General features: G+C 40.9%; 1 protein-coding gene across 6 annotated transcripts in view; it reads right to left on the bottom strand.

Annotated features, from left to right (window-relative positions):
* FBXO16 (F-box protein 16) overlaps positions 1-18,821 on the bottom strand; it is a 355,765-nt gene that overhangs the window by 8,871 nt on the left and 328,073 nt on the right. For 5 of the 6 annotated variants that reach the window (XM_085613061.1, XM_085613060.1, XM_085613058.1 and 2 more), the window contains one exon: positions 9,500-9,725. In XM_085613061.1, coding sequence (XP_085469187.1) covers positions 9,500-9,725 — 226 coding nt within the window. Of the gene's footprint in view, positions 1-9,495; positions 9,726-18,821 lie in introns of all 6 variants that reach the window. The other variant, XM_085613063.1, reaches the window with a different exon arrangement.

Raw genomic sequence — 18,821 nt, 5'->3', positions numbered from 1 at the left:
CCTGAAAGTTGGCTAGGTGAAGAACAAATTGAAGGTAGACAGGCGAATGACAGCAGCTTCATCATCTGAAGCCCTATTCATGAGCCATAAAGAACTCAATGCTGAGTTTCCAGGGGGGGCAGAATTACCGTTATTAGCAAGTATCATCGTATGGAATTCCCCTTTTTATGAGTTAAATCCCATGGAATGGGGAATAACTGTGAATTGCTTTTTTCTGGCCAATGTTCAGCATGGAACTCCGAATTCCGTGGGATTTAATGATAGATATTTCCTACCTTCTCACATGTGTGTAGTGGCTCCAGTGTGGGGTAGAGGAGTGGCGGGGGGGAGATCAGGAAGGTTACGGGAGAAAGGAGAAATTGGCGTCTGGTAGGGGGTGCATAATTATCTCCCCGTGCCTTGGCTGAAGGTCAGGTGGGGGCCTTGAAATGAGGCCAGGATGCCATGCAGCCTCTTCCTAACGCAATTTTAGCATCTGGATCGTCCAGCCAGTAAAAATGGGGATGTATCCCCACACCGAGAATATACGGGTACTTGAACACCTACAAATTCGTGATTAAGCAGAGGGGCATTCCACATAGTAATTCGGCTCCCCTGTCCCCTAAATTGGAGCCTAACTGGAATTATGATGACTTTCATACTCGATTATTAGTGTTTGTGGAAAAAGGATGCGGTATCTAGACAGCAAAATTGACTCTGTGGTAATTGATTGAACCTAGGGCTTGATGCCCAATGGAAGTTAAAAGAGAGAGTCAAAGTCACCGAAAACACATCTGAAGAGTTACGGTGCACCACAGAGCAACTCCAGGAGTAGATGAAGGAACTCACTGAGCGAGTCAGGTACCTTGAATATTGTATGAAGAATGTGGAAGGCCATTCCAGGCAAAACAATATTAGAGTAGTCAGATTTCCTGAAACCACAGAGGGATTGGACATAATTGCCTCCCAGAAGAAACGGCTAGAGGAGCAGGTGGCACCACAGGGCCTCTCCAACGTCTATGTACTGGAAGGCCTCTGCCACCATGAACAATGGTAGGAAACCTTTATAAGACAGGTACCCTTAGAACAGTTCAACACTACAGGAAAACAATTCCAAAAGATGAATTCCAGATGTAACAGAGAGTGATCTGGACCATAAACGTAACATGGGAGTGTAGCATCTCGCGGAACAGCAGACCTGTGAGATGCTGCATGTGCTTCTAACTATGGGATATACAAGAAAGTCTGTGTTGATGTATGGATTTGAGAATGCCATAAATTGCGCGTTCGACACAGGACATGACAGACATCTAGCTACTTGTTAATGAATACATGGTTGTATTATTGCTTAGATACATCAAAATGCAGCACATGGCAGGGACGACCACGTCTGATGAAACAGAAGTTATAGATGAAGACATATTGCTCGGCTCCTAAACGAATTTGTGTGGTTATTTAAAAATAATGCTAAGTTTTGATGAGAATACCTCTGTAATATACTCAGCTTGTTTAAAATCATTAAAACAAATTCAGAAAAAATGTATTGATACGACAGAGGCGGGGTGTTCAATATAGCGAAAAGGAAGGTACAGTTAAAAGGGATAGCAATTGAAAGGCACAGTGGGGGATGCCATTTGAATAGAGAGTGTGCAGGAGGGGGTTACAATTTAGAGATATTGGGTGGAGATTACAATAGGAAAATGAAAGGCAAAAGAATTACAATAAGAATAAGGGAGAAGCAGCGGGTGTGGAGGAGTAAGAGTAGATATATTGGTTGAATCTGGCATGTGAGTGCCCTTGGATGAAAAGGTAAATAGCCTCAAAAACACCTTGTGTTTCAAATGTGATCTACCTGACAAAGAGCTATAATCTAGTATAAATCCCAAATTTACCTGTTAGAAGGAACTACACTAATGGTATTACACGGTCAATTCGTTTAGAGCATCCACGATCCTGAAAGGCGCAACAGGATGACTCATTGATGCACCGTTCTTTGTGGTGACAAACTTTTTTCCTACAACAATGACTACTTCCACAGATTTATGTTGGTCTCGTGGAAGGAATGCCTGGTCCACCTCGATCACCCACACAAAATATGCTCCAAAGTTCCTTTGTTATGGAGTGAAATCAGTTAATACTGATTTGAGTAACAATGTGCACTTCCCATTTTGCTGGTATTTCAACTTGGAGTGAATGGACTTTAAAAGGTCCTCCATTGAGAGGTGAGGATGAGAGGGAAGAAATACATGAGTGCGGAGGAAGAGACACAGAAAGGACCGCATGAGAAAAGGAGAAGACAAAAAGAAATTGAGATATGAAAGGAGAATGATGTCACCTAAGAATGAGATGTTTCTGAGCAAGAACAGAAGTAACCAAATGTAGGAAAATAACAGAAAACTTGGAGGAAGAAATGGAAAGTACAGAAGAGAGCAAAGAGAGACAAAGAGAACCTTCCCACAGCATTGAACACATCACAAATCACACAAATGTATGATGCAGAACACAAACATAATTTATGTACGTGGGAGTCTAATAGAGCATAGGATGCCCCATTTGATTGCTTCAGAGTGCTGGAAGTGATAAACAGAAAGTCTGTTTGGTCGCTGAAGGGAGGCGTTAGAGTTGGATTGGTGAGGTGAAACCTTCTCCAACACTGTTCAATTTCTGAATTGCATGAGTTTGAATTGTCTCTCAGGCTTCAGTTCAGAGTCTCAGGCTTCAATCCAGGGCATCCCACAGCCACACACACATCTCCCAGGGATCTGCTATGGTGCTTCTGCCATCTGTAATATTGTTGAGTGACACGTGTACAGTCATTGAGTGATGATTCCTAGAAGTGAATAGTGGTGGACTAAGGAGCGTTAAGTAGTTTGGGGTCTTCCCTCCCCAGGCTTTGTGAACACTGCAGAGGACCTTGAATTTAATCACAGCTTCCAATGGGATACATCACTTTAAGGCTGGTTTGAGGTTGTCCCCTTTTCAAAAGTTCAGGCCTATTCTGGATGCTTGTTTATTTGGTATTTTCACTCAATATAGCATTAAGAAAAAAAACATATTTTAACTATTTATCATTACTAGACACATTTGCATGCATATCCTTCTCTATAATCGCATTCCCAAATCACAAATTAAACTAGTCTAATTCACACATTAAGGCACCAGTTATTGCTTTCTGACATACATGGATCTATTTATTAACCCATCATAAGCCTGAGGATCGATCCCCTCCTCGATATTGAGATAATTCCTCACAAATGTTCTTTTTTTGGGGGGACAACCTATGACCTTGTAAAATAGAAGTTCTAGGGTGCAAGATGTGTCAAGACTTGTTTTCCACTTTTACACATTTGTTGTCTCTTTTGGCATGTGCCAGTTCGGTAGTAAGAAGGTATTTTCGGTGACATTGACCACCTTGCTGTGCACTGATCAAAGATTCTTAATAAAGGTGAATGAACCAATAGGACCACATCGTATGGAGGAAGTCTCCAGGCTCGGGTTGACATCTTAGACAGGTGGGGTCAGGACTGCTCCGCATTCGCCATCGTCATTGTGGGGTTAAGCACATCCTGTGCAAATATCTGCCTGCTTGGTGATGGTGGCCCTCCATCGCTTCCATTACAGTAATCTAGCTGTATTCAGTGACCGGTGTGAAGAGCGAGGAGTTTTTGGATGACAGTATTGGCTGACTTTTTAAACCACTATGCTGATGTTAGGCGCACATGAGAGATTGATGTTGAAGAGGATTCCAAAGTTCTTTACTTTTGGGGAAGAAGACTTGGATTTTCCAAACCACATGAGCTACATTAGGACAGTGAGTTTGGTTCCATCCATCCTTTTACTAGACTTTTCTGTTCTGGCTCTTTACCTGCATAGACAGGTATTTAATCAAATGGAACACATGATCTGGGCAGTTATACAAAGTTTTCTAAATTAATTTGGTAATGCTGAAGGAATCATGAAGATTGTTCCACTGGTACCTTAGAAAAGAAGGAATTTGATACACACTAAGGCAATGCCAGACACATATTCCCAGTAGCCCAGCCCTTTCAAGAATATTCTCAGGTCCATCATATCATAGGTGGAGGAGAATGTAGAATCTCCAAGCCAAGTTTGTGGAGAGAAAATCTGGATTTCATTAAAGACACAGAGGCTAGCATTATGCATATTACTTTTATTGTCAGCTCCTTGCAGCACCTCAAACTATTACATCACTAATAGCAAACTTCTGGAACTTAGAATGTTCAACAACAAAAACAGTCTTCATACTTACCCTGGGATACTTGTGTAAACTGTGCTCATCCCCTTGCTTGAAGCATTCTGCCTGCTCTTCCTCTTTAGGGATAAAATCCAGTCGCGGACTGGAAACACCTGAAAGTGGCATGTCCATGAGATTGGTACTGAGCCCTTGAGTATGACCGGCCAGGGAAACGGGCCCTTGCCCCGGCCCGGTCAAAAACACCTCTTCCAAAGACTCTCCTCAAAGAAAATTGTGCCTTATCCAGACTGTTGAATGTAGACACATACGTCCCTACTTCTTTCACCAGACATTCACAGAATAAATAACCCTTGGGGTCTTCTGTTGGTTCCTATTTAGCAAAATATCCTAACTTTGGACTTATCCTCATCAGGATAGCTTTGCGCCTCTCTGTTGACAAAGCTGCATTTGCATTATCTAGCAAACAAATTGCCCTTTGTGACCAGCCCTTCAAAAGGTCATTGTCCACGCGCACACTCTTCATTTTTGCCTTTTCTGCCATGTCCAAAATTCTGCCCAAAGGCCCCAAAACATCCAACAATCTATCTTGACACTGTTTGAGAGCTCTCTTTAAACCTTTCCTAGGGTCACGCCCCAACTTAAATAAAAAGCGTATCAAATCGGGATCAAGATCTGGAGTCATGCAACATTTCCCCTCAACTACAGGATGAGAACATTCAGCTCTCATGACCACTCTGGCCTCCTTCTCCAATGGCCTCCTTATCCAAAGCTTCACAAATTCTGCAACGTGAGGCAACGGCCACCAGTCTGAGCTCCTTGGATGCCTTATCAACTCTGGACAAAACATGTCCTCACCCTGAGGATCCTTAATTAAACCCTTCTCTTTTCTTTCTTTCTCCACCTTATCCATATTCCATCCATCATCATAGTAATCATCTAATATGAACTCATCTGCCTCATTTTTACTTTCCTGTTGCAAGAATTCCTCTTGCCCACCTTCAAGATCTTTTGTGCCGCATAGGACACCCACTTTCGTGCCGCGAAGGACACCTTTTCCTTTTGTGGCACTAGGCTCACCTTTTCCTTTCGTTAAAAATGTAACACCCACTTCTATATTCTTCGTTTTTTTCGTACTCTTTCCATATCCTCTTATTTGATTACTTTCTTCATCTTCCATTGACTAATATTCATCCTCTAAACACTCTTCCATTCTCCTTTTTCTCCTTAGAACACTCTGCAAAATCTCTTTCATTGAACTCTTTACCTCCTCCTGCACTATTTTCCTCAAATCAGCATCTCCAGAACCTGAAGATTGAGCACCTTCAACTACCTCCATAATTCTCCTCATAAACAACTACTATTGCTAATTTATTAAATTCTTCCGTATTTTTTATTTTTTTTATTTACTTCTTCCTTTCCACTATAAACTTTCTTCTCTCCCTTATTTTACTTATAATACATTTCTCCAAATACATCACCAAACTAACTCTCCACCTACTTGATAAAAGCTTTACCCACTCGAGCACGTCAAATTCAAGACTGCCGGCTGACTAAACAGCTGATATGGCAGTTGAAACTGGCAACGCTCGAGCGCACTACTACCCGATGTCTGAGCATTACCTCAGCTCATCGCTGAGCAGTCTAGACTCCTTGCAACATGGCTGTTTTGATTCGCCACGCACGTATTCGTGATGACGATCCTAAGCCTACGGAGTGACTTCAAGTACACACCGAGCCGCCCTGGAATTAGGCGGCTCACACAGAACGTTTCCACCACGCCGCTAGCTGAATTAAAAGTCGATCGCTCGCGGCACAATGGAAAATAACCCCAGTCTTTATTTTTACAGAAAAAAACAGCATAAACTACCGAACGGACTTACCTGATAACAAAACCACCTAAAACCCATAAATTGGGTTTCAGATCCAAATGAAAAAACACAAATAAATCACAAATTAAAAATTCATAAATAGCCAATACAGCCAAATCATTAAAACAAACAACTTATCATTATAATATCATATTTCCACATTATTACCTAAAGTCATCTTTCAAAACTAAACACAGAACAGCATACTTATCTTGCAAGGAGCAGCAAATAAGAGAGAGGAAGATAGCTGCTGTGACAGGGTTTATATATTGTTGGACATTCTAAGTTCCATAGTTTTGATGTTAGTGATGTAATACTTTGAACTGCTGCAAGGAGCTGGCAATGAAAGTAATATGCATAATGCTAGCCACCGGTCTTGTCATGAAATGTTTTTGTACCAAGGCACATTTTTTGTCTTTGTCCATGGTGAGGTCGGTAGTTCCATGCCTGTTGGTTAACTTAGATTTCCTGCCCTTTGCAGTTCTGAATCTGAACTGGTGATGATGGAGGACATAGGTATGTTCCATCTCTTCTTGGAGCAGTCTCATGACTTCTTTTTTCTATAGTTTTACTAGAGTATGATAGTTTTGAGACTGGTCTGTAGTTTACTAGCATCTTTGGTTTTTTTCAAGAGTTCAATAATGAAGGCATCTTTTATTGGGCCAAGAGCTCCTTCTTATGAAAAGGAGACATGTATCATGTTTATGATATCCCAAATAAGTGATGGCAGAAACTGTTGGGTGTACGGGGCTGAGAAAGGTTCCATAAGTAAGCATGATGGTTTTGTCTTGGTGGTCAATTTCAGTACCTATTTATTATGCAGTTGTCTGGATTCTGTAGCAGTGGACTGAGGTGGAGTTGGACAGTGAGCTGGTGCTGGGTTGCTGGAGATGGTGTCACTGATATTGCTGGTTTTGGTCTGTAGGAAACCCAGGCCATTGCAGTGTTGTTTTGATGCACAAGGGCTGTTCTTCAAGGCCTCAGGGTTAGACATTTCATCAAAGATACTGAAAATCTTCCTCGTTTGTTTGGAGGTATTTAAGAGGAAGATCTTTTTGCTCTCTCTCTTTTGGTAATATCTCCTATTTCTCTTACAGAAGAGGTTGGGCCTCATTTGGGGCTCCTGTCTGCCAAACCTGCAATTCTCCAAGCCTCATTCAGCTTACTTGTCCATCTGAAACCTTTTATTGGCAGATCATCTGCCACAGGGCAGCGGGCATCGCAGTGACAAGCCCCGCCGCCTGCAGTATTCAGGGCGGTGCGTCTTCCTCTAATTTTTTCATGCGGGCCTTGTTATGAGGCAAAGTAAACCCAAGCAGGAAAATAAATAAATGTACTTGGTTTTTAGTGAGAAAACACCCTGCAATCAGAGACATATGTTTGTTCACACACAGCAATATCTTGTACCTTTTTTACGCCTATGCTAAAAGATATGGATAAAGGCGGAATGGTCTATGGATAGAAGCTGTACACTCTGACACAGGTATCATACTGTTTAACCTTTAAACAACCAGGCAGGATTTACTTTCTACATGTGCCGCCTATATTCCTATGAGACAGTACCCTAAACTTAACAATGGTGAGAGATTATGAATATATAAATTTGCACTTTCACATGTTTGCAGTGGTGTCTATCACAAAACGGGCCAGCACAATATGTATGTGTTTGTACAGGTGTGCATATTATAAATAAGGATGCATCACTAATCCCCAAGAAACAAGGGGTCTAAAATGCATTCTCAGCAAGCTGCAGTGTGATGATGTGTCGCTTGTCAACAGACCATAAGATATCTCTACACAAGGTATCATAACTATGTGAGTGGGTATACCATGCAATGTGGATCTATGGTGACCATTGAACTTGTTTCTTTCAGGTACTAATAAGTGCATCATATAACCAGCAAAGGAAACATGCATGCTTTATGTTTTTCCTTGTCCTTAAACAAGCCTGCTTACTTTTAGGGAAAGGACACCACAATAAATTCATAACAGGGAAAGATATAGGTCCGGATGAAAGCCAAGGACTAAGAGAGGCTGTCTTTAAAGGCTGAAAACAAGTTAATAGCATTTAAGGTGTATGGGCAATAATCCCCTGTTCGCATCCATTCTTGTATTTAAAACATACCTAGGTCGCCCAACATTAAAGGGAAACTAGGGCATCTCTGATTTATTTTTATATAATGATCTGTGTCTGATAATCTCAAAAGTGCTCGCTGGAACATGGTTGAGTCCATTCTAGTTTATGGGGAACAGGATGAGACCCGATAATAAAGCATGCCACTAACAGAGTGAGAGTTTTTAAGACAAGTAGATTGGTAGTCCATCCATACGGCATTTCCCTGTGCCCCTTATCTGTTGGCATAGGTGTAAAACAGGTACATGATACCTTTGTGTGTGTTCATGAGGTACTAGGGAGATATAATCATGTCACTCCTTGAAGGAAGCTCTTTCCGTCTCCCAGACCAGACTTGGTACATGCACACTTTTATGTTCTATATAAAAAAGCCCAGGTCTGAGGCTTCTTTCTGCAGGACAAGACGTCATGCTGAGCCAGCTGCCATAACACAACAGCCAGCGCAGCATGTTTTGAACCTCTGATGGGAGCACTTTTCCCCAAAAAATGTCCACAACATGAGTGGAGCATTCTAACTAGAGCAGGGGGTTTCCCACCAGGATTGTGAAGAAGCCCACCACGATTTTAAGACCCATTTGTCTTTGCCGTTAATTTGAAACATTTAGGGTCCGATTCACAGAACTAACTTAAGACAAAATCCTAAACGTACTACTTTTGGTATTCACAGAAGGCATTTAGTAGTAGTAAAGTTAGGATTTTGTCTTAGGTTTGACTTAAGACAAACTTAAGACAGACTTAAGACAGACTTAAGACAGACTTAAGACAGACTTAAGTTAGGATTTGTCTTAAGTCTGTCTTAAGTCTGTCTTAAGTCTGTCTTAAGTTTCTCTTAAGTCAAACTTAAGACAAAATCCTAACTTTACTACTACTAAATGCCTTCTGTGAATACCAAAAGTAGTAAGTTTTATAGTAGTAATATTGTCTTAAGTTAGTTCTGTGAATCGGCCCCTTAAATGTCAGGTTGGGGTTAGACTGTTTCCACTCATCTAATACCTTGCTGAATAATGTTTTGCTTTACTGAATACCCTTGTCTGATTTTTCAATTCTTGCATGGGTCAACTTGTCCACAGCAGTAGCTGTAGATTAGAAAGAATGAGGCTACTTCAAAAGAGATACCAAGGAGAAGCAATCAATAGAGGAAGAGGAGCACAGGAGAAAGGGGTACACAGAGGGAGGGGTAGAGGCTGTGATAAAATAGTCTGGTATATACTGGAGACTACAACTACTGTGTTTATTATTCCCATACTGCTTTTTCCACACATTTGACAGCAAACCATAGTATCTACAATGCATCTTACTAACATGGAGAGCTCCGCTCTGTCCTCGCGCAGGCCTTCTTTGCTCTTTCGCTCATCTTGGGTACTGGAGGTCTTACGGGTGCCGGCCGTATCCCAGCATTCCACTCTGTGCTCTGCGCGAGGGTCTTTGCTGTTGACTTGGAGACAGGATAGCCAGACGGTTGGTGAGAAGCCCAATCTGGCCGAATAGATGGCTTCCGATGTGAGCCTAGGTCTACAGACAGGGACATCTAGGAAAACATAATATAGGTTCTGGTATAAATTAAGAAAACGAAACATGCACTATACATTAATATTGTTTAATGTAATAAAACCCTCACCTTTTGTTAATGAATGGTGCATGCAATTGATGTTTGAACAATGTACAATGAAGAGTGAAATGCATGTGGTATGATCTGTGATTTATTTAATTTTCCAAATGGCCTACTTTAGGAAAGAACACTTACTGCACCTTGGTGCCACATAAAACGATGCTAAATAGTAATTAAGTATTGTTGTCAGTAACCCTTTCAGTGCACAAACATGCCTATAAGCATGTGTAAAATGTTACTAGTCGTTTAGAACTAAAATACTTTGCTGAGGACATGTGGTCCATACAGGACTAGGGGCCGATTCGCTGAATCGGGCATGTGTGACTGCAAAAAAACATTTTGAAATGTACAAAGCCAAACTGTGAATCAGCAACTTATTACCGAATCGCAATTTGGTTTTGGGTTTCGGAATTTGGAAGGGGCGTGTTTAGGGAATGATATGTATTAATGTTTTGTGACCGAATTACGGATGCAAAACAATTTTTTTTTTTTTATCGTCTACTGAAAGGCAGTGGTAAAATTTGCAAATAAGAAGGGGTCTCCATGGGACTCCTTCTCTCTAAGAATGTTTAACAAAATATTTTTTAAGAACAGGCAGTGGTCCTAGAGACCACTGCCTACTCTTAAAAAATAATAAACTTAAATGTTTCATTCTATTGTTTTTTAAATGCATCCCCTTTTCCTTTAAGGAAAACCGGCTGCAATTAAAAAAAATATATATATATATTGCTTTATTTAAAATATATGTTGCGCCATACGCTCCAACCCTTGACTGTCTTGAATGTGAGATGTAGGTCTACATTTGATGATGGGATCTGTGTTTGCTCTCATTTCAACATGTGCTGCGGGTAGCATTTGGCAACATGTTAATGTGATACAAAATCAAATAGAAAAATACTAAACAAATACTACTCTTAACACACTGACAAGGCAGTTTATACACTCCTGCACAGGCTATTGCCAACCAAACCCACAGAGAGGAGTGTTACTCGAGGAACGTTTACAGTGCACCAGTGATGGTGGGTGGGGGGGGGAGATTACAAGGATAAAGAGACAAAGAAAGAAGCAACACACTGCTTTAACTATAATATAGGGTACTAACCCTCTCTAAGAAAAGGAATAACCAAAGATAAAAACAAATTAGCCTCAATTGTTAATCAATACATGAATTTCACTGCTTGGAGTGGGCAGATATTGTTAAGATTATGATAGCAGCACATCTTGAGTTTAAAGAGGCAGAACAAGTACAGCCAGGGTAACACTATTTGCAAAGGTAGTGAGTGAAACTAATTTGATTTCTTTTCAGAACGGAGTAAACTCAAGACAGCTGCAGCAACATCTTTCATCCTTCCGGCATCACCTATAAAAACCTAAACTTTAATATGGAAGGGTGAGGTTTAGACTTTGGAGACCAATCACAAGCTGCATTAGTATTCTTCTGGGACTTTTTGTTTCCCTTTGTTGTTTCCTGACAAGTTTGTGAGGGTGGCATCAGCAACTCACAGTGCTCAATTCGTAAAAATGAGGGTGCCAGTGCCCTGCCCATGAGGCCACTGCAGACTGCACCACCCAATGCCCGTGCCAGCACTGCCAATTATTAGACCAACACAACTATTAAACATCAAGCGCCTTCTATGTGTGTGATAATTCAGTCTATTTCACACCAACTATAAAACTGGCACAGGAAGCAGATATTATTAATATTTAATGTATATTCAATTATTAGCCAACTGTTTGTTTTTGTGTTCATCTCAAAGTTAGACAGTGACACCATGTGGCAAACTGTTATAAATGGCCATGTTGAGACTTAAGTACCGAAAACCACCGGCTCAAATTAAGCACTGCAGTAGCGTAATCTGCTGCTGAGAAACCTAAAAAATCTATTGACAAAATGGTGATGCACTAAGAACTGTCCATACCATAACACAGGAAATGTCTGCATTGTACTGGAACAGAAGCTACATAGGCACATTAAAGATAGGACACCAGACTAACAGTGTTCTTTTTACACTGTTTTCATTCGGTCAATTAATGCTTGGGTGCACGTGACTTGGAAGATAACATATTGGGTGTCAGTTCTATTGAAGCCCAAACATTACATTTCTTTAAATGTCTCAATGCATCAATCTGTCTCCACCTTCTTCTGACTGTGTTTTGTAACTTATGTGCCTACCTACTCCTGAATACCAAAATAACTGCATTTCATTCCCATTTTATACATACATTTCTCGACATTTTGATTGGATTTCTCTTATTTTCCTATCAGTAGTTGTTCTATTTATCTGAGAGCTATTTCATAAAGTGGGTATTTCACATTTGGTTTCTCCATTTTTTGACAATTTACTCCCCAAGCAGTGAAACACGTACCAGGTTTGGTCTTGTAAGTGTTCACACGTCAGGTCTCCAGCGCCTTGTTGCAGAAGCTTTCTGAAGTGCCACCAAGCAGAATTCAAGCAGGGTACATCTGCTATTTTAAGGTAACGCGTTTGTCACCGAGGGTTCTTGGGACAGTCACAATAGGAGAATACAAGTGGCAGGGCGTCAGAGCTGCAGGAGCATCGGCAGAGTGAAAATCAAGATTTTGAAGTCTTTTCTCTGAACGTCAATAAATATGATTCCTTATGAAGCTGGTATGTAAGTGCACATGAGAACACTCTGTCTCCAGGGCTGACCTATTTGGGAGGTGGGCGATGAGAAAAAACAGCCGCCAGGCCTGTGGCAGGGCTTAATTTGAGCTGGTGGCTTCCGGTGCTCAGCACTTAATCATTAACACCGGAGCTTTTCATGAGCACCAATTAAGGAAACATTCATTTTTGGTAGGCACGGGGAGATTAAGTGATTTGTCCAGTATCACAGGATGTTGAGCCGACGCCGAGATTCGAACCTGGTTCCCCAGCGCCGAAGTGGGCAGCTCTGGCCATTACACCACATTCTCTCCCCACTTTCATGGTTAGCTATTGGCTCTGTTCTAGGCGGGACTTATAGGAGAAATAGGCTGGTGCAAGCTGCCTCCAGATGAGAGCCCCGGCCATTACTTTTTTTTTTTACAAATTAATCACTGGCCTGAGGGTACAAGCTGGTTTATGCCACCTAACTTTGGGTGTTAACAGATGCCACCCTATGAAGAATTACCAGGGCCTTGAAAGCAAGTATTTTCTTGATGGGGAGACAGAGATGGTATCCCGTTTTCTCAGGTCAGTGATGAGTCTGGCAGATGCATTCTGGATTCACTCCATAAATCCAACCATCTTGGTGAGTACTTCAAATAATTTTAATTTCCATACTCCAACTTATTCTAAGGATGTACAGGCGCAGCTCCTGAAAAAGCAGAATTCGTCCTAAGAGATTCAGATAGTAGAACCAAAAACAAGGTAGCATCCCATCTAAGAGTTTCAGATAGAAGAAACAAACACAAGGTAGAATCCGTCCTAAGAGTTTCCGATGGTAGATACCAACACAAGGTAGAATACGTCCTAAGAGTTTCAGATGGCAGATACAAACACAAGGTAGAATCCGTCCTAAGAGTTTCAGATGGTAGAAACAAACACAAGGTAGAATCCGTCCTAAGAGTTTCAGATGGTAGATACAAATACAAGGTAGAATCTGTCCTAAGAGTTTCAGATGAAAGAAACAAATACAAGCTAGAATCCGTCCTAAGAGTTTCCGATGGTAGATACAAATACAAGGTAGAATCTGTCCTAAGAGTTTCCGATGGTAGATACAAATACAAGGTAGAATCCGTCCTAAGAGTTTCAGATGGTAGAAACAAACACAAGGTGGAATCCGTCCTAAGAGTTTCCGATGGTAGATACAAATACAAGGTAGAATCCGTCCTAAGAGTTTCCGATGGTAGATACAAATACAAGGTAGAATCTGTCCTAAGAGTTTCCGATGGTAGATACAAATACAAGGTAGAATCCGTCCTAAGAGTTTCAGATGGTAGATACAAACACAAGGTGGAATGCATCCTTAGAGTTTCAGATGGAAGAAACAAACACAAGGTAGAATCCGTCCTAAGAGTTTCAGATGGTAGAAACAAACACAAGGTAGAATCCATCCTAAGAGTTTCAGATGGTAGATACCAACACAAGGTAGAATACGTCCTAAGAGTTTCAGATGGTAGATACCAACACAAGGTAGAATCCGTCCTAAGAGTTTCAGATGGTAGAAACAAACACAAGGTAGAATCTGTCCTAAGAGTTTCAGTTGGTAGAAACACAAGGTAGAATCTGGCCTAAAAGTTTCCGATGGTAGAAACAAAAGCACATTAGAATCTGTCCTAAGAGTTTCCGATGGTAGATACAAACACAAGGTAGAATCTGTCCTAAGAGTTTCAGATGAAAGAAACAAACACAAGGTAGAATCCGTCCTAAGAGTTTCCGATGGTAGATACAAATACAAGGTAGAATCTGTCCTAAGAGTTTCAGATGGAAGAAACAAACACAAGGTAGAATCTGTCCTAAGAGTTTCAGTTGGTAGAAACACAAGGTAGAATCCGGCCTAAAAGTTTCCGATGGTAGAAACAAAAGCACATTAGAATCTGTCCTAAGAGTTTCCGATGGTAGATACAAACACAAGGTAGAATCTGTCCTAAGAGTTTCAGATGAAAGAAACAAACACAAGGTAGAATCCGTCCTAAGAGTTTCCGATGGTAGATAGAAATACAAGGTAGAATCTGTCCTAAGAGTTTCAGATGGAAGAAACAAACACAAGGTAGAATCCGTCCTAAGAGTTTCCGATGGTAGAAACAAACACAAGGTAGAATCCGTCCTAAGAGTTTCCGATGGTAGATACAAATACAAGGTAGAATCAGTCCTAAGAGTTTCAGATGGTAGAAACAAACACAAGGTAGAATCCGGCCTAAAGGTTTCCAATGGTAGAAACAAACGCACATTAGAATCTGTCCTAAGAGTTTTCGATGGTAGATACAAACACCATCCTAAGAGTTTCAGATGGTAACAAAAAACACATGGTAGACCCATCCTAAGAGTTCCAGATGGCAGATATACACATAAGATAGAATCTATCACAAGTGTTTCTGTGATGGAAACAAACACTCAGTAGAATCCGTCCTAAGAGTTTTAGATCGTAGATACAAACATGCAGTAGAATTAGTCCCAAGAGTTTCAGATAGTAGATAAAAACACAAGGTAGAATCCGTCTTAAGAGTTTCAGATGGAAGAAACAAACACAAGGTAGAATCCGTCCTAAGAGTTTGGGATGGTAGATGCAAACACAAGGTGGAACCCATCCTTAGAGTTTCAGATGGTAGAAACAAACACAAGGTAGAATCAGTCCTAAGAGTTTCAGATGGTACAAACAAACACAAGGTAGAATCTATCACAAGTGTTTCCGTGGTAGAAACAAACACACAGTAGAATCCGTCCTAAGAGTTTTAGATCGTAGATACAAACACGCAGTAAAAATAGTCCAAAGAGTTTCAGATAGTAGATAAAAACACAAGGTAGAATCCGTCTTAAGAGTTTCCGATGGTAGAAACAAACATGCGGTAGAGTATCCTAAGAGTTTCAGATGGTAGAAACAAACGCACATTAGAATCCGGCCTAAGAGTTTTTGATAGTAGATACAAACACCATCCTAAGAGTTCCGCTCGTAAAAAAAACACATGGTAGAATCCGTCCTAAGAGTTTCAGATGGTAAATATAAACACAAGGTAGAATCTATCTTAAGAGTTTCCGATGGTAAAAAAAAACATTGTAGAATCCGTCCCAAGAGTTTAAGATGGTAGATACAAACATGCGATAGAATCTGTCCTAAGAGTTTCTGATGGGAGAAACAAATACAAGGTAGAATTAGTCCTAAGAGGGTCAGATGGTGGAAACCGCCCTAAGAGGTTCAGATGGTAGAAACAAACACAAGGTAGAATCAGTCCTAAGAGGGTCAGATGGTAGAACCCGCCCTAAGAGGTTCAGATGGTAGAAACAAACACAAGGTAGAATCAGTCCTAAGAGGGTCAGATGGTAGAATCCGCCCTAAGAGGTTCAGATGGTAGAAACAAACACAAGGTAGAATCCACCACCTACTTACAACATGCATGCATTGAGCATGGGGTTCGCTGTACAGAAGTCAGACCCACTGAGTTCCTCTTTAAATTTAACTCTAGTGGGGTGTTGTACAGATACATGTAAAACCGGGTGCTGTACATATGAAGTAATCATGCCAATGGTCCTATATAACCATTGGAAAGATAGTTGGACAAGCGCAAACCTTGCTGAACGTCTATCCAATTACTTTTCCTACAAAGGAGCAATGTCTACATTCGGTTAATTTCACACCGACCATAATGTTTATTTTCCCACTCCTGCAGGTTTTCTTTTTCATACATTTGTCTGCCAGATGCCCATATTTCCAATCCTCTAATTATTCTATTAAGAGCAGACATGACCCTCAGGAATCCAGTGCTTAATTTGAGCCAGTGGTTTAGGGTGCTCGACACCTGCACTTAATTGTCAGCACCAGCACTTATGACAGTCCACCTCATGGTGGCGCTGATTGTCTAATTTTGTGATGAGCACAACAGTTCATTAATAATTCAATATACATTAAAAATGGGTAATAACTGCCACCCAAGCTCTAAGAATAGCTTGGGTGGCAGGCAATAGTCATGTTTAATGTATATATTGAAAGTCTTAATTGTCACACTTGTAGGTATGTGATGGTTATTGGCTGTGTTGGTACAATCACTGGCAGCGCTGGCAAGGGCAATAGCTGGTCGAAGCTGCAAAGGCCTCCTTACAATGGCCTAAGCTCTTATTGTATTTTTGACAAATTAAGCCCGGGAGGAGTCTATGGGTTGTTGACCTGATTACTACAACCATGGGTTACAGCTTTATGGCAAAGTGTATATGTGTTAGGGCCTAATCTAGAGTTTGGCAGATGGGTTACTCCATCACAAATATGATGAATATTCCGTCCACCTTACGAGTGCCATATGATGCATTTTTAGTAAGGGATGTTTGTCACGTTTGTGATGGAGTGCTCCAGCCGCCAAACTCTAAATCAGTCAGGCCTTTAGTTTTATCCTTTGAGATCTCTTGAGCTGACACATAAAGAGCTCTCTGTTGTTCATGCCTAACTGTGACAGCAACTGAGGAGATGTGAGAAAATAGGCACTGGACACACTGGAAAGGGAATCACAAATCTATCTCAGATATGGGAGCTTGCTACTAAAACTAGGTGCAACATTTAGCATTGTTTTTCAATAGAGAAGGTCAGCTACCAATCATGGCAAATGAGAGGGGTGGGTTTTTAGGTACAGCTTTTTGGTTAACTCCAAAATAAGTTAGTGAGAACAGCTGATGGAAATCCACCAGTAAAATAAAAAATAAGGCCCTCTGTCCTGTCCAGAGAGAAGATAGAGGTGCTCTGCCATCTCCCTTTTGAAGCATCTGTTCTTCAACTAAAGACTGTGGTTACCCTCAAGTCTTGAGTTTAATGTTGTGTGGCGATGGAAAAATGTCGGTTTGGTCCTGTAATGTCGTACGGTGAGGTGGCTCAGTATGTTTTCATCTCTCTCGAAAGCCATCATTGGGTCTTCGATGAAGCGTGTAGGGAGACTTTTAGAGTTAGGGGCCTAATATTAAAAGGGATGAGGGACTATGCAGTTTGCACTTGGTGCGGCTGAGGGCTAGTAGAGTCTCGCAGACTGATTTTAGGCATTTAGTTGTTTAGTAGGAAGGATAGGAAGAATTTTGAATCTTTTTTTGCACTCTGTGGAGGATAGATAACTTGAAGGCACTTAGATTCACACTTTCACTGTTTGCAAAGTTTAAAATGCAGCAGAGACCGCACAAAACGCTGTGCTTGAGCAATTGAAACTTTCTGGACTGTAAAGGGTCACATGCTGCATAGGATGAAGGGGCTATAGACCCAGATCTCGTAAAGAAATATACAGAAGGAATCAGACTTTATTCCATCTTTCAAGTTCTCAAGTGGGAAAGACAACTTTAGTTGATACTACGCATACAAAGATCAAAGAAACAGCCCTGAAGAAGTCCCGGATGGGACAAATTGCATTGGCTACGGAAAAACATAAGTTTTGAAAGAAGATTATGAATAAAGAAATTAAAAACAACTCTACGAGTCTTTGTATGATGTGGTTCTGTTTGAATTCATTCTGGTTATTGTATACTTTAACTACAAGATGTTAGTATAAATAAAAGATAACTGTGAGATCTGGGTCATGCATCTTCAAAATGTTATTATTCACTTGTCCTTAGATGAAGGTGACTGCTCTTCAGACTCGTGCACCTTTCTTTAAGTTTGTTATAACAGTAGCCAAGCCTAGTTCTTCAGTTACAGTCTGCCTTCTCTTTCCCAGGCATGCCCCCTCCCTCCACCAAAACTACCTTTCTCCTTTCCTCCCTGCCGCACCCCGCATATTCACCGCCTGCTCAGACCAGAGGGCAAATATGTGCATTAAACGCCGGTAATTCCATGTCCTCATGTTATTCACCATTCCGAGGGATTTAACTCGATCAGCTGATTTAATTAGAAATTTAAAAAGTAGGATTTCATTTCAGAACCCATCGTTTTCAGGAGTCTGATTGTGTGTATACCTGTATGTGCACACAAACAGGCTGTACCCACATAACAGGTGTTACGTCTTCTTTTGTATTCTTCTTTTTCAGTGAACTTGCCATTTTTATTGGCCGGGTAGGGCATGTTTTTAGCTAGTTTTGTTACTTTCTACATTTCCCCTTAATACTTGGATAAGGAAGAAATGTGACCATGTGGATACATTACCGACTGCACAACTAGTGGTTTTGACCTAGCTGATTTTTAACCTGATTTTTGATCCTAGCTCTGTTCCAAAACGTTGTGATCTTGGCTATGCCAATGCTTGTTACCTTATGTCGCAGTTTCCATATCTGGCAATAATGAGAGCCCGAGAGTCACGTTAATGAATTCCGGTATTAAAACATGAATAGAAATGCTGGATATTACTAGCTACTCTCTGTTTATCGCTTGCAACAAATGTCAAGTCGTTTAACC

The sequence above is a fragment of the Triturus cristatus genome, chromosome 6 (assembly GCF_964204655.1).
Source record: "Triturus cristatus chromosome 6, aTriCri1.1, whole genome shotgun sequence".
NCBI lineage: Eukaryota > Metazoa > Chordata > Amphibia > Caudata > Salamandridae > Triturus > Triturus cristatus.
Note: the sequence above shows the minus strand (reverse complement) of the source record. Positions and strands in the feature narration are given on the sequence as shown.